The sequence below is a fragment of the Musca vetustissima genome, unplaced genomic scaffold (genome assembly GCF_032173495.1).
Source record: "Musca vetustissima isolate MV318-11 ecotype Yass unplaced genomic scaffold, APGP_CSIRO_Mvet_v1 utg1485, whole genome shotgun sequence".
NCBI classification, from domain to species: Eukaryota; Metazoa; Arthropoda; class Insecta; order Diptera; family Muscidae; genus Musca; species Musca vetustissima.
The window spans coordinates 148,442-163,043 of NW_026874713.1; the positions used below are offsets into that span (position 1 = coordinate 148,442).

General features: G+C 35.2%; 1 protein-coding gene across 1 annotated transcript in view; it reads left to right on the forward strand.

Moving 5' to 3' along the window:
• LOC133336147 (tyrosine-protein kinase Btk-like) overlaps positions 1-13,621 on the forward strand; it is a gene marked incomplete at its 3' end in the record, with an annotated part of 96,214 nt that extends 82,593 nt beyond the window's left edge. Inside the window, exons 2-4 of the mRNA XM_061544447.1 lie at positions 7,769-7,864; positions 7,958-8,090; positions 13,475-13,621. Of these exons, the coding sequence (XP_061400431.1) occupies positions 7,769-7,864; positions 7,958-8,090; positions 13,475-13,621 (376 nt within the window). The remainder of the gene's footprint in view (positions 1-7,768; positions 7,865-7,957; positions 8,091-13,474) is intronic.
• Positions 13,622-14,602: the final 981 nt, after the last annotated feature.

Consider the following 14,602-nt stretch of genomic DNA (forward strand, 5'->3'; position numbering starts at 1 on the left):
TACGATGCAGTGAAATGAATGCTTGTAGCCCGTGGTGGTATGAAGGGAAGAGAGTGAGAAAAGGTTAGTAGTCTTCTACTTTGTTAATAAGTTTTTTATTTGAATAAGAAATTAGTTCACAAAGAACAACTTCTATGGGTTGTAATTAAATTTTCCTTCGAAAGCAATATTTTATAAAAGCTGGAACTATAATTTTCATAAAAAAATATTGCTATAATAGCACAATGCAAGGTCATAATTTAATGTCGTCCTATTTGGGAAATTTTCACAGTCTGCCTACGAAAAACAAAGAAATATTCTTGTTCACAGCCTTGTCATGGTCATTTGCATTTTCTAGGGAATATTATGTTCGCACAACATGGGATTATATGGTTGTAGAAATATTTCTTCTCCGCTGCCTGTGGTGGATTAAAGGAAGCCGTACTTGTGTTCTGGTCTTAGAAATAATATTCTTTAAAAAATCCACGCCTTTGACGGCCTTAGAAAAAATATTCTTTAAAGAATCCACGACTTGGATGGTCTTAGAAAAAATATTCTTTAAAAAATCCACGCCTTGGATGGCCTTAGAAACAAATATTCTTCAAAAAATCCACGCCTTTGACGGCCTTAGAAAAAATATTCTTTAAAAATCCACGCCTTGGATGGCCTTAAAAAAATATTCTTTAAAAAATCCACGCCTTGGATGGCCTTAGAAAAAATATTCTTTAAAAAATCCACGCCTTGGATGGCCTTAGAAAAAAAATTCTTTAAAAAATCCACGCCTTGGATGGCCTTAGAAAAAATATTCTTTAAAAAATCCACGCCTTGGATGGCCTTAGAAAAAATATTCTTTAAAAAATCCACGCCTTGGATGGCCTTAGAAAAAATATTCTTTAAAAAATCCACGCCTTGGATGGCCTTAGAAAAAATATTCTTTAAAAAATCCACGCCTTGGATGGCCTTAGAAAAAATATTCTTTAAAAAATCCACGCCTTGGATGGCCTTAGAAAAAATATTCTTTAAAAAATCCACGCCTTGGATGGCCTTAGAAAAAATATTCTTTAAAAAATCCACGCCTTGGATGGCCTTAGAAAAAATATTCTTTAAAAAATCCACGCCTTGGATGGCCTTAGAAAAAATATTCTTTAAAAAATCCACGCCTTGGATGGCCTTAGAAAAAATATTCTTTAAAAAATCCACGCCTTGGATGGCCTTAGAAAAAATATTCTTTAAAAAATCCACGCCTTGGATGGCCTTAGAAAAAATATTCTTTAAAAAATCCACGCCTTGGATGGCCTTAGAAAAAATATTCTTTAAAAAATCCACGCCTTGGATGGCCTTAGAAAAAATATTCTTTAAAAAATCCACGCCTTGGATGGCCTTAGAAAAAATATTCTTTAAAAAATCCACGCCTTGGATGGCCTTAGAAAAAATATTCTTTAAAAAATCCACGCCTTGGATGGCCTTAGAAAAAATATTCTTTAAAAAATCCACGCCTTGGATGGCCTTAGAAAAAATATTCTTTAAAAAATCCACGCCTTGGATGTGTTGAAGTTATTGAACTCGCACGTTACGTATGTTACAACACACAACCCAGAGTAACTGTGTAGAGATCGCAGAGTGCGAAACACACACTCTAGACGATCACATTCTTAGTGTTAAGTGTACCTAATTAGAATGTAAGTTGTAAATAAACACTCTGTAAATAGCAACCACAAGAAGCAGACGTCTTTTATTTGACAAGCGAGCAGACAAGCCAGAATTAAGTTCAACAGGTTATGGGCCCAGGAGATCTCTGAAGGAAATAGTGAATCCCAGATCAATGCCGAATTAAGGAAAATTAAACAGTGATTGCCCAATATTAAAGTGAAAGTGCGTGGACAGCAGAAAGGGACATTGTATTGAAAAACTGTGTGTCGGTTTAACATCGTGTGTCGATAACGAGAAAGGGGAACAAAAATGTCTACAATGTTTAACATTGAAAAGTTGTCAGAGGACAACTATGAGTCGTGGAGTCTCCAAATGAAGTCCGTCCTTATTCACCAAGATCTATGGGAGGTGATCGCCGAGGAAATGATGGAAGAGAAAAATGCTGAGTGGAGAAAAAAAGACCAAAAGGCGATGGCGACAATTATCCTCAGCATCACATCAGTTCAGTTGTCGCACATTAAGAACTGCAAGACGGCGAAGGACGCGTGGAGCAGTCTGTCCGAAATACATAGACCAAAAGGGCCAATCAGAAAGGTATCTCTATTCAAGAAGCTAATTGGCATGAAAATGGAAGAGCACGATGCCGTGCAAGAGTACCTATGCGAATACACATCAGTCGTGGATAGATTGGCAGAGGCAGGTATAGAGCTGTGTGAAGATCTGTTAGCAATTATGATCCTCGCCAGTCTTCCTAGCTCATACGAGAATCTCGTGGTTGCATTAGAGTCAAGGGACACTTTACCCACATTGTCTGCTCTAAAGGTAAAGTTAGCCGAGGAAAGCGAGAGAAGAAAAACAGCAATGGGCATCACAACAGAAAATTCCACAAAGGCATTTATGGCGCACAATAAATGGAACCGCAACAGTAAAAAATACAACGAAAATAGAGCAAATCCCAACAACAACAATAGCAGTAAATACAACGCACATCGAAGAAATCCCAACAACAACAATGGAAAATACAACGCAAATCAGCAAAGTCCCAACAACAACGCAGGTAGCAGGTACAGAGTATCCCGCACACATAAAAACAACAATTGCTTCAACTGCGGCGACAGGGGACATTACGCAGCGCAATGCAAAAAATCAGAACAAAAGGGTGAGCATGCGTACACAAGTTTAGCGACGATCGACAACAACAACGTCAATAAGAAGGTCTGGTGTTTAGATAGCGGTGCTTCCTCACACATGTGTTGTGATCGAAGTTTGTTTTCGACTTTTGAGGAGCATCGAGAAGAAATATCCCTAGCTGGCAAAAAGACAATAGAAGCAAAGGGGAAGGGGAGAGTGCGTATCAACGAGGGTGACGTTGTGCTCAACGATGTGTTGTATGTGCCGAGCCTACAATGCAATTTCTTATCGGTAGGCAGAATAGCGGCAATTCATGATGTAAAATTTGGAAAGAAATGTGCGAGGGTAACTAACAACGGTAAAATTGTGCTGACAGCGAGGAGAGTGGGGAACGTGTTTTTGATCAACAACCCAAGGAAAAAAGTATTTATGGCTGCAGCAACAACAAATGCAAAGAAGTGCAGAAACCGTTACGGTCGACAAAGAGGGGGGAGCCCTCAGCATCAAAAAGAGTCGAATGTGTTTAGAAAACAACAACATAGATGCACAGTTAGGTCAAATTTTGTCGAGCCGTTGTAAGTATGGGATTCAGGGGAAGACAACAAGATGAGTAATGGTTGCATATTATTTAAGATGAAAATTTGTAATGTGTTTACAGAAAGAAATAAATAAAGAATATTTTGATTTTTGGTTTGGATAGTGTCTGGGTATGTGTGTTGAGGGGAAGTGTTGAAGTTATTGAACTCGCACGTTACGTATGTTACAACACACAACCCAGAGTAACTGTGTAGAGATCGCAGAGTGCGAAACACACACTCTAGACGATCACATTCTTAGTGTTAAGTGTACCTAATTAGAATGTAAGTTGTAAATAAACACTCTGTAAATAGCAACCACAAGAAGCAGACGTCTTTTATTTGACAAGCGAGCAGACAAGCCAGAATTAAGTTCAACAGGATGGCCTTAGAAAAAATATTCTTTAAAAAATCCACGCCTTGGATGGCCTTAGAAAAAATATTCTTTAAAAAATCCACGCCTTGGATGGCCTTAGAAAAAAATATTCTTTAACAAATCCACGCCTTGGATGGCCTTAGAAGAAATATTCTTTAAACAATCCACGCCTTGGATGGCCTTAGAAGAAATATTCTTTAAAAAATCCACGCCTTGGATGGCCTTAGAAAAAATATTCTTTAAAAAATACACGCCTTGGATGGCCTTAGAAAAAATATTCTTTAAAAAATCCACGCCTCGGATGGCCTTAGAAAAAATATTCTTTAAAAAAAATCCACCCCTTGGATGGCCTTAGAAAAAAATATTCTTTAAAAAATCCACGCCTTGGATGGCCTTAGAAAAAATATTCTTTAAAAAATCCACGCCTTGGATGGCCTTAGAAAAAATGTTCTTTAAAAAATCCACGCCTTGGATGGCCTTAGAAAAAATATTCTTTAAAAAATCCACGCCTTGGATGGCCTTAGAAAAAATATTCTTTAAAAAATCCACGCCTTGGATGGCCTTAGAAAAAATATTCTTTAAAAAATCCACGCCTTGGATGGCCTTAGAAAAAATATTCTTTAAAAAATCCACGCCTTGGATGGCCTTAGAAAAAATATTCTTTAAAAAATCCACGCCTTGGATGGCCTTAGAAAAAATATTCTTTAAAAAATCCACGCCTTGGATGGCCTTAGAAAAAATATTCTTTAAAAAATCCACGCCTTGGATGGCCTTAGAAAAAATATTCTTTAAAAAATCCACGCCTTGGATGGCCTTAGAAAAAATATTCTTTAAAAAATCCACGCCTTGGATGGCCTTAGAAAAAATATTCTTTAAAAAATCCACGCCTTGGATGGCCTTAGAAAAAATATTCTTTAAAAAATCCACGCCTTGGATGGCCTTAGAAAAAATATTCTTTAAAAAATCCACGCCTTGGATGGCCTTAGAAAAAATATTCTTTAAAAAATCCACGCCTTGGATGGCCTTAGAAAAAATATTCTTTAAAAAATCCACGCCTTGGATGATCTGCGAAAAAGTATTTTTAAAAAATCCATGCTTAGATAGTATTATATTTTTTTTTAATCCACGCCTTATATGGTTGTGGAATTTTTTTTAAATCCACAAGTTTTCGAGGTTCCCAATTCCTTAATTTTAAAAATCTTTTCCTTCCATGACACTTCATAATTTTTACATTCACAATATTCAATATTTAACCCATATTTAGGACTTCATTTTTCATTTCACTTCTCAAAACTCAAAAAAAAAATTATATTTTCAATTAAAAACGTTTTAATGTCTGTCACGCCGTCGCAATTCAATGACGAAGAAAAAAATAAGCAAACCCAAAAAATTACCTCACTTCGTCATTCTCAAATTACACGAAACTTGAAATAAACTGAAATTTGTTTACAAAACTCAATAATTTTTCACTTTTTTCGGTACAACATTACCGTTGTGTGTCGTGGTCATCATCATCATCATCAACAATTTCAATACACATTTCATACAATTTTTCTTCCCTGTCCGATCTTCATTGACCAGTGCTCTCCATGATAACCATAAAAACGTGTTAACTTTCAAGTCCAACTTGAAAATTTGTTTGGTTTGTTGTACAACATAAGCTCCGAATAATATCGTCATTTGCGGGGCAAAAAATTATCAACGCCATCGTCGTCATCTTTGCTGTGGCGGGGCTGTTGTGGCTGGCGGTGGTGGTTACTCCAGTGGTTGGTTGGTCCAAACTACTACGATTTTTGGTCGCACATAATCGCATTTTATTTAGCTTTAGTTGTTGTTTTCGAAATGAAATTAAAGTGTTTTCTTTTAAATTGAAATTGAAAGGAAGTGAAAGTCAATTAATGTTACATTAATCAGACATGCGAACGAACAGATCGGCTAAAACCTACAAACCCACTAAAAACGCACAGCTGTCGATAATTCTTAATGTAATGGACAGAAAGATCATATTTCACAATCATTTTGTATGTTTTGGGGAGGAGTGTCTTCAAAAAATATTCTTTTAAAAATCCACGCCTTGTAGAGGCTCTTCAAAAGATATTCTTTTAAAAATCCACGCCTTGTAGAGGCTCTTCAAAAGATATTCTTTTAAAAATCCACGCCTTGTAGAGAACCTCAAAAAATATACTTTTAAAAATCCACGCCTATTGGTCTATGAGTATGAAAAAATATACTTTTAAAAATCCACGCCTATTGGTCTGATGATGTATGAAAAAATATACTTTTAAAAATCCACGCCTATTGGTCTGATGATGTATGAAAAAATATACTTTTAAAAATCCACGCCTATTGGTCTGATGATGTATGAAAAAATATACTTTTAAAAATCCACGCCTCTAAGTATACCTTGAAATATATACTTTTAAAAATCCACGCCTTGTAGAGAACCTCAAAAAATATACTTTTAAAAATCCACGCCTTGTAGAGAACCTCAAAAAATATACTTTTAAAAATCCACGCCTTGTAGAGAACCTCAAAAAATATTCTTTTAAAAATCCACGCCTTGTAGAGAACCTCAAAAAATATTCTTTTAAAAATCCACGCCTTGTAGAGAACCTCAAAAAATATTCTTTTAAAAATCCACGCCTTGTAGAGGCTCTTCAAAAATATTCTTATAAAAATCCACGCCTTGTAGAGGCTCTTCAAAAATATTCTTATAAAAATCCACGCCTTGTAGAGGCTCTTCAAAAATATTCTTATAAAAATCCACGCCTTGTAGAGGCTCTTCAAAAATATTCTTATAAAAATCCACGCCTTGTAGAGGCTCTTCAAAAATATTCTTATAAAAATCCACGCCTTATAGAGGTTCTTCAAAAGATATTCTTTTTAAAATCCACGCCTTGCAGAGACCCTCGAAAAATATTATTTTAAAAATCCACGCCTTGTAGAGGCTCTTCAAAAATATTCTTTTAAAAATCCACGCCTTGTAGAGGCTCTTCAAAAATATTCTTTTAAAAATCCACGCCTTGTAGAGGCTCTTCAAAAATATTCTTTTTAAAATCCACGCCTTGTAGAGGCTCTTCAAAAATATTCTTTTTAAAATCCACGCCTTGTAGAGACCTTCAAAAAATATTCTTTTTAAAATCCACGCCTTGTAGAGACCTTCAAAAAATATTCTTTTTAAAATCCACGCCTTGTAGAGGCTCTTCAAAAATATTCTTTTAAAAATCCACGCCTTGTAGAGGCTCTTCAAAAAAATTCTTTTAAAAATCCACGCGTTGTGGAGGCTATTCAAAAATATTCTTTTAAAAATCCACGCCTTGTGTAGGCCCTCAAAAAATATTCTTTTAAAAATCCACGCCTTGTGGAGACCTAAAAAATATTCTCATAAAAATTCACGCTTTGTATAGACCCTCAAAAAATATTCTCATAAAAATCCACGCCTTGTAGAGACCCTCCAAAAATATTCTTTAATAATTCTAACTCTACCTTCCTCATATGTTATCGATTTTTTTTTCATGGCATCCCCAAAGTTTTTTTTCCTTCCTGTCATCAAGAATGTCAACACTTAAAGTTCCACTTGAAATATTTCCACCCTTAAGAAGCGATTCTTGTTACCCTTTTTTTAGGAAATAGTTGGCATTTTTTTCTTTCACATTTGCCATAAAATATTAAAGTCACACTTGTGGCAGGCAGGCTTCGGGGCTTCAGTCAGTTTTTTTTTTTTCTGGTGCGTACCTTTCTTTGAAGTGTTAATATTTCATGAATGTTGTGGCCTGGCCTGTTGCTTTTCATTATCCTTTGAAATATGCAAAGCTCTCGAAAGGATATCCATTACATAAACATGTGGCCTGTCTGCCTGCCTTTTGGGTTTTCAGGACGAGACATGTCTAATAAAAATAACAACTCAATTATTGTCGAAAGGAGGTAATAAAAAATTATGTACTGGAATTATGATCCTGCTATAAAAATGTCCTTAATTTTTAAAGGCTTCATTCCGCAGAAAAAAAAATAATTTTTGTTATTAAAAATTTCCAATTTTTTCTCCATTTCATTGCAGCGTCGTCGTGAACGTGGCCGCATACCGGTTAAGGGTGTTCGTCTCGTCGAAGTAGCCACAGTTAATGGTGAAGGTGGAGATCCTTTTGCACCGGATGTGAGTACCAATTTTTTTCGAACCTCTATTTTTTATTTGATTTCATTTTCAATTTAATTATTTGTTAATGTATTTTCCATGTCTGTCCCGCAGGGTTATCCTTTCCAAGTAGGCTATTGTGAATCAACAGATGATCAATCACAGCGTACCGTTCCTCAGTATACCCTGTATTTGGTAGCCAACAGTGAAAAGGAACGACACGATTGGATACGTGCCATACGACAAGGTAAGTAGAGGTTACAAGGATATGATAGGATTTCTTTTTTTACTTCGCAAAGGAAGTGATTTTTTGGAAGATAATTCAGATTTTTAAATTCATTTTTATACCCTTCACCACACTGTGGCACAGGGTATTATGTCTTTGTGCATATGTTTGTAACCAGCAAAAGTAATCGAGGTAGACCCAAGGTTTCTTTTGAGAATATGCAGAGAATCACTTTCTGAGTCGATTTATGCATGTCCGTCCGTCCGTCTGTCCATGTTAAATTGTAAACAAAGTACAGGTCGCATTTATGATCCGAATTGGATGAAATTTGGCACAACTCATTTGTTTGGCCCAAGGACGAACCCTATTGAAATTGGGAAAAATCGGTTCAGATTTAGATATAGCTCCCATATATATTTTCGTCCAATTTAAGGTAAATGGAGTACCAAAGTCCCTATATATCGTTCTATTTGCACGAAATTTGGTATAGCCTACTGAATTAGGTCTAGAATGATGTGTGCTAAGTTTCGTGAAAATCGGTCAAGATTTAGATATAGTTCCCATATATATTTTCATCCGATTTAAGGTAAATGTTGTATCAAAGTTCCTTAATATCTTTCGATTTGCATGAAATTTGGTACAGCGCAATGAATTAGGTCTAGAATGATGTGTGCTAAATTTCGTGAAAATCGGTTCAGTTTTAGATATAGCTCCCATATATAGTTTCGCCCGATTTTAGGTAAGTGCACCAAAGTCCGTGAACATCATTTGATTTGCACGAATTATGGCATAGCGTATTGGATTAAGTCTAGAATGACGTGTGCTAAGTTTCGTGAAAATCAGTTCAGATTTAGATACAGCTCCCATATATATTTTCGTCGGATTTAAGGTAAATGGGGTACAAAAGTACCTATATATCTTTCGATTTGCACGTAATTTGGTATAGCCTACTGAATTAGGTCTAGAATGATGTGTGCTAAGTTTCGTGAAAATCGGTTCAGATTTAGATATAGCTCCCATATATATTTTCGTCCGATTTAAGGTAAATGGGGTACCAAAGTCCCTATATATCTTTCGATTTGCACGAAATTTGGCATAGCCTACTGAATTATGTCTAAAATGATATGTGCTAAGTTTGGTGAAAATCGGTTCAGATTTAGACATAGCTCCCATATGTAGTTTCGTCCGATTTAAGTTAAATGGAGTGCCAAAGTCCCTATATATCGTACGATTTGCACGAAATGTGAATTAGGTCTAGAATGATGTGTGCTAAGTTTAGTGAAAATCGGTTCAGATTTAGATATAGCTCCCATATATATTTTCATCCGATTTAATGTAAATGGTGGACCAAAGTCCCTATAATTCTTTCGATTTGCGCAAATTTGTCACAGCGCAATGAATTAGGTCTAGAATGATGTGTGTTTTTGTACTTATATTTAATTTAATTTATATTTTCCCCAATTTATTCCAAAAGGGAATGTCACGCAAGCGGAAAAAGGTGTGTTGGTGTAAAAACACCTCCTCCTACTACAACAACACATACAGCAAATTATATATTTTTGTGGCTTTGTGGTTTTACACTTGTTTAAATAGTTGTTAATTTTTCTAACGGTTATTATTATGTTTTCCTCTTTCTCCCCAGCCTCATGAGAAAGTTTGCCAGGCCCCTCCAACCATTTTTGGCCATTATTTGCAGGTATTGAGGTTTTTGTGGATTCTTTTTTGGCCGCTTGATTTGATTAGATTTTGTTCTTCTTGGTTAGGCAATATTGGTTTATGATTACACCGAAGAGGTGGAGGAGAAGAAGATAGTTGGAAGATGTGTTATTCCATGGTGTAGCAATGCCATCATCATAATATGGTGGTATCTTGTGGTGTGGCTGGTTGGCTGCCTGGCAGAATGCTGAGAATGATGGTGTTGTCGACAAAGACGTCGATGGTGATGATGCCGATGATGATGCTACTAATGTCGTGATCTTTTGACTCTTGATAATTTGAACTATTCGTTTATGTATTGACCCAAATTCTAATCCTGTAGAAAATTTTTCTTGAAGCTTGCCCTCTGTTGTCTCTGGTGTCTCCACCTCAACCATTCTCAGCTTGGTGTATAGTCTCTTTTTATGATTCCCTCCATTGATGTGGGTTATCTTAACGAAGTTTTCTTGTTTTTTGGTTGGACTTAAATTTCATTATCTTTGTTGCTTTTCTGAGCTACTCCCCACCAGTTTTCATTAAACGATAGTTGCTGGTGTTTTCTAGTTTAAGATTTTTTTATATGAATTTTATTTCTTAACTATTTTTCGTTAATTTGATAGGCTGAGTATGTTTAACGATTATTGGCTTTCTTTGCCGCCTTATTTTTAATTTAACTTTTATGTTGGCTTTTATGGCACTTTTCTCACTATCAATATTTTTTTTTTCAATAAAAATATTGTCGGAGGTACCATTTAAGAGCAGTAGACAGTATTTATAATGTCATAAAAACTAGTAGACATTTATATAAATATGATTTTAAAATAATTTAGTAAAAGGTTTTATGAGTATTAAAAAATATAAAATGGTTATGTTTAAAAAAATCACTGCAGGAAGCCTCGGAAAATATTCTAAACTAGCATATACCCGATACTTCGTTAGCGAATGTGGGAAGTATTTAAAACCCAATATCAAACATTATTAACACTTCTGGAACCATTTAGTACCTATGTACTCCTATAGTACGTTTTTCTAAAACTACCTCCATATCTCAACTCTACACACCAATTCTGACCGCAAAACTAATTTAGCTCTATACAAAATTTGTCGTCATTTTTTACTTTTTGTACTCGTGTAAAATTTCCAAATTTCAAATTAAGTACCAGTTAGTAAACATTAATATAAATTGCCATTACTTGCAATGGAAATCATGCAATCCAATGGAAATCTTAATACTCAATTTCTGGATTCCAGCTCTATCGGTTAGCTTCTAATCCAAACTGTACCAAATTTAGTGTTATTTAGTACATATTAGTAAACATCCCTATCCTACTCCCCAACAGTGATCCTTACTTCAAATTTCAATATTCTAGCTCTGTCGGTTCACTCAAATCCACATTTGGTACTGTTTTGTAACATTAGTACAAATTTTCAAAACTTCCTACAAAGATCAATTTTACACCCCAACTGTAACCCTAACTCAAAATTTCAGGATTCCAGCTGTATTGGTTCACCCAAAATTTTAATTGTACAAAACTAAGTACACATTAGTACGAACTTCCTACAAAGTTCAGTCCTACATTCTAACAGTGATTCTACCATCAAATTTCAAGATTCCAGCTCTATCGGTTCACCCAGATCCACATTTGGTACCATTTAGTACAAATTTCCAAAATTTTCTACGTAGCTCAATCTTACATCCAATTGTATCAAATTTAGTACAAATTTCCCTTACTACCTACATAATTAATTTCAATGGAAATCTTATTAATAAATTTCAGGATTCCAGCTCTATCGGTTAACTTTTAATCCAAATTGTACCAAATTTAGTGTCATTTAGTAGACATTTCCAAAACTTTCCACATACCCCAATCCAACACCCCAACCGTGATCCTAACTACACATGTCAAGATTCCAGCTCTATCGGTTCCCTCAAATCCCTATTTGTACCATTTTGTACACATTGGAATAAATTTCCAAAACTTTTTAAATATCCCAATCCTATACACTAACAGTATCCCTATCTCCAAATTTCAGGATTCCAGCTGTATTGGTTCACCCAAAATCTAAATTGTACAAAATTAAATACACATTAGTATGAACTTCCTACAAAGCCCAATCCTACAATCCAACAGTGATCCTAACACCAAATTTTAAGATTCCAGCTCTATCCGTTCACCCAAATCCACATTTGGTACTATTTTGTACACATTAGTATAAGTATCCAAAATATTCTACGTAGCCCAATCCTACATCCCAACAGTAACCCTAAAGCCAAATTTCTGGTTTCCATATGTATTTGTTCAACAAAAATTTAATTTGTACCAAATTTAGTACACATTAGCACGAATTTCCAAAACTTTCTGCAAAGCCAAACCCTACACCCCAACAGTGATTCTAACATCAAATTTAAAGATTCCAGCTCTATCGGTTCACTCATATACAAATTTGGTACCATTTAGTACAAATTAGTATGAATTTCCAAAATTTTCTACATAGCTCAATACTACATACTAACAAAGATCGTAACTCCAAATTGCAGGATTCCAGCTCTATCAGTTCACACAAAATTCAAATTGTACCAAATTTAGTACCCTTACCTTATTTCCAAATTTCAAGATTTCCAGCTCAATTGGTTCACATAAAAGTTAACTTGTACCAAATTTATTACACATTAGTACGAATTTCCAAAACTTTCCACAAAGCCCAATCCTACACCGCAAAAGTGATCCGAACGTCAAATTTCAAAATTTCAGCTCAATCGGTTCACTCAAACCCGCATTTGGTACCATTTAGTTACAAATTTCCAAAACTTCATCTCATCGGTTCACCCAAAATTTAGTTCACATTAGTAGGAATTTCCAAAATGTCCTAAATAGCTCAATTCTACCCCAACAATGACCCTAACTCCGAATGTAAAGCTTCCAGCTCTATCGGTTCACCCAAATCCAAATTTGGTACCATTTAGTACACATTAGTACGAATTTTCAAAATTCTCTACATACCATAATCCTACACCCCAAAAGTGATCCTGACTCCAAATTGCATTGTTCCAGCTCTATCGGTTCACCCAAATCCATATTGTACCAATTATAGTACGATTTAGTACTTTTCGTACACATAAGCAAAAAAAAAAAAAAAAAAAAAATCCAAAACAACGACATATCCCAATCCTAAACTTCGACGGTAATGTTAATTTAAATTTTCAGGATTCCAACTCGATTTGTACCTCCAAATTAAATTTGTACCGAATATAGTACCATATAGTACTTTTCGTATACATAAGTACACGCTTCCAAAGCCAGTTCCTTATATCGACCCTGCTTCTCAACCTTAATTTGTATTCCAATTTTCAAATTTTTACATGCTACGAAATTGTAATAAATTTAGTACATTTGAGTACTTTTCGCATACTTATAGTTCGAATGCCCCACGCCAGTTACGAATCCTCAAAAATATTTTTTTTAAAAATCCACGCCTGTTGTGGACCTTCAAAAATATTCCTTAAAAATTTCACGCCTTGTAGAGACCCTCGAAAAATGTTCTTTAAAAAATCCACGACACCTCAAAAATAATTTGTAAAAAAACAACACCTTATCGGACACCCACAAAATAATTTTTGAAAAAAATTCAATATATTTTTAAATTCCGTACATTTTGCAGAACCCTCAGTATTTTAATTGATTTTTTGTTTTTAATTTGTTTCTTTCCAGTTTGTGAGGACACCAACACACCCAAATCATATCGTTTTCATCCTGGTCTCTGGTCGGGCAAACGATGGTCCTGCTGTAAGGGCATTAGTCGAGCAACATTTGGCTGTCAGGCGGCAACACATTGGCGCGAAACCAACAATAATCCAAGTAAGTTCTGAAAATAAATTTTAAAATTCCATAGACAAAAATTCCGCGGAGGATAACAAATTACCCTGCAGCTAATAGGTAATACCGCCAAAAAACGTCACACTATTTAACTTATCCACCTATCCATTCATTCACCTGCCTGACAGCAGGGCATTTGATGATGATGATGAGGTACGTGTGAAACGATTTTGGAATACATTTTTTCGAGCAGGGAACCGAACAAAAAAGGAAACCTAATTAATACACAAAACTGCTGTCTAGGCAGGTTGCCTACCAGGCTGCCTGCCTAGACTGTGCTGGAGTGCATTCGATCGGTCTATTTGTTTGTTGTCTGTGCCTGTGCCTGGGCGAGTCCGTCCTACTCCTAAGCAGGAAATGCGTGCCATACATCACAATTTCGGTTCAGTGTTTTTATTTTCTTTTCTATTTCGTCTTTTTCTTCTGCTTGTAGTCCGTCCATCTTCTTGTTGTTCTGCATCCATGATGTACTGGTGGTGGATGATGTTGGTGTTTAACTTTTGATGACTTTGTGCTACTCTATTCCGCTCCTCTTTACATCAAATCATCATTTGTTAGTGTCGTAATTCTTTTTTGTTCGATTTCCATTTCTTTCCACTTCATTTGGTTTTCAAGAAATATTATTATAATTTTTTTACCCATTTTTTTGTGGACTTTATGACCTCCATGGCCTTTCAGTAGATTTTCTTCTTCTTCGTTTTTCGATTTTCCTATTCAAATGGAAATTTATTTTTCTAAAGAGAATTTATAACCGCAACAAATTTGACTTCATCTTCGGCATAGACAAGTAATTTTCATTATTTGAGATTCTTGGATTAGACACATACAAATTGTGGTCGGCGTAATTTATTCGGGTACTGATTATTTAAGAAAAAAATTATGTATCTTTAGGCTACCTTAAAATGACATGAATCAATAATTAATTAAAGGAATAATTTATCCAAATTACCTCTTGAGTAGCCT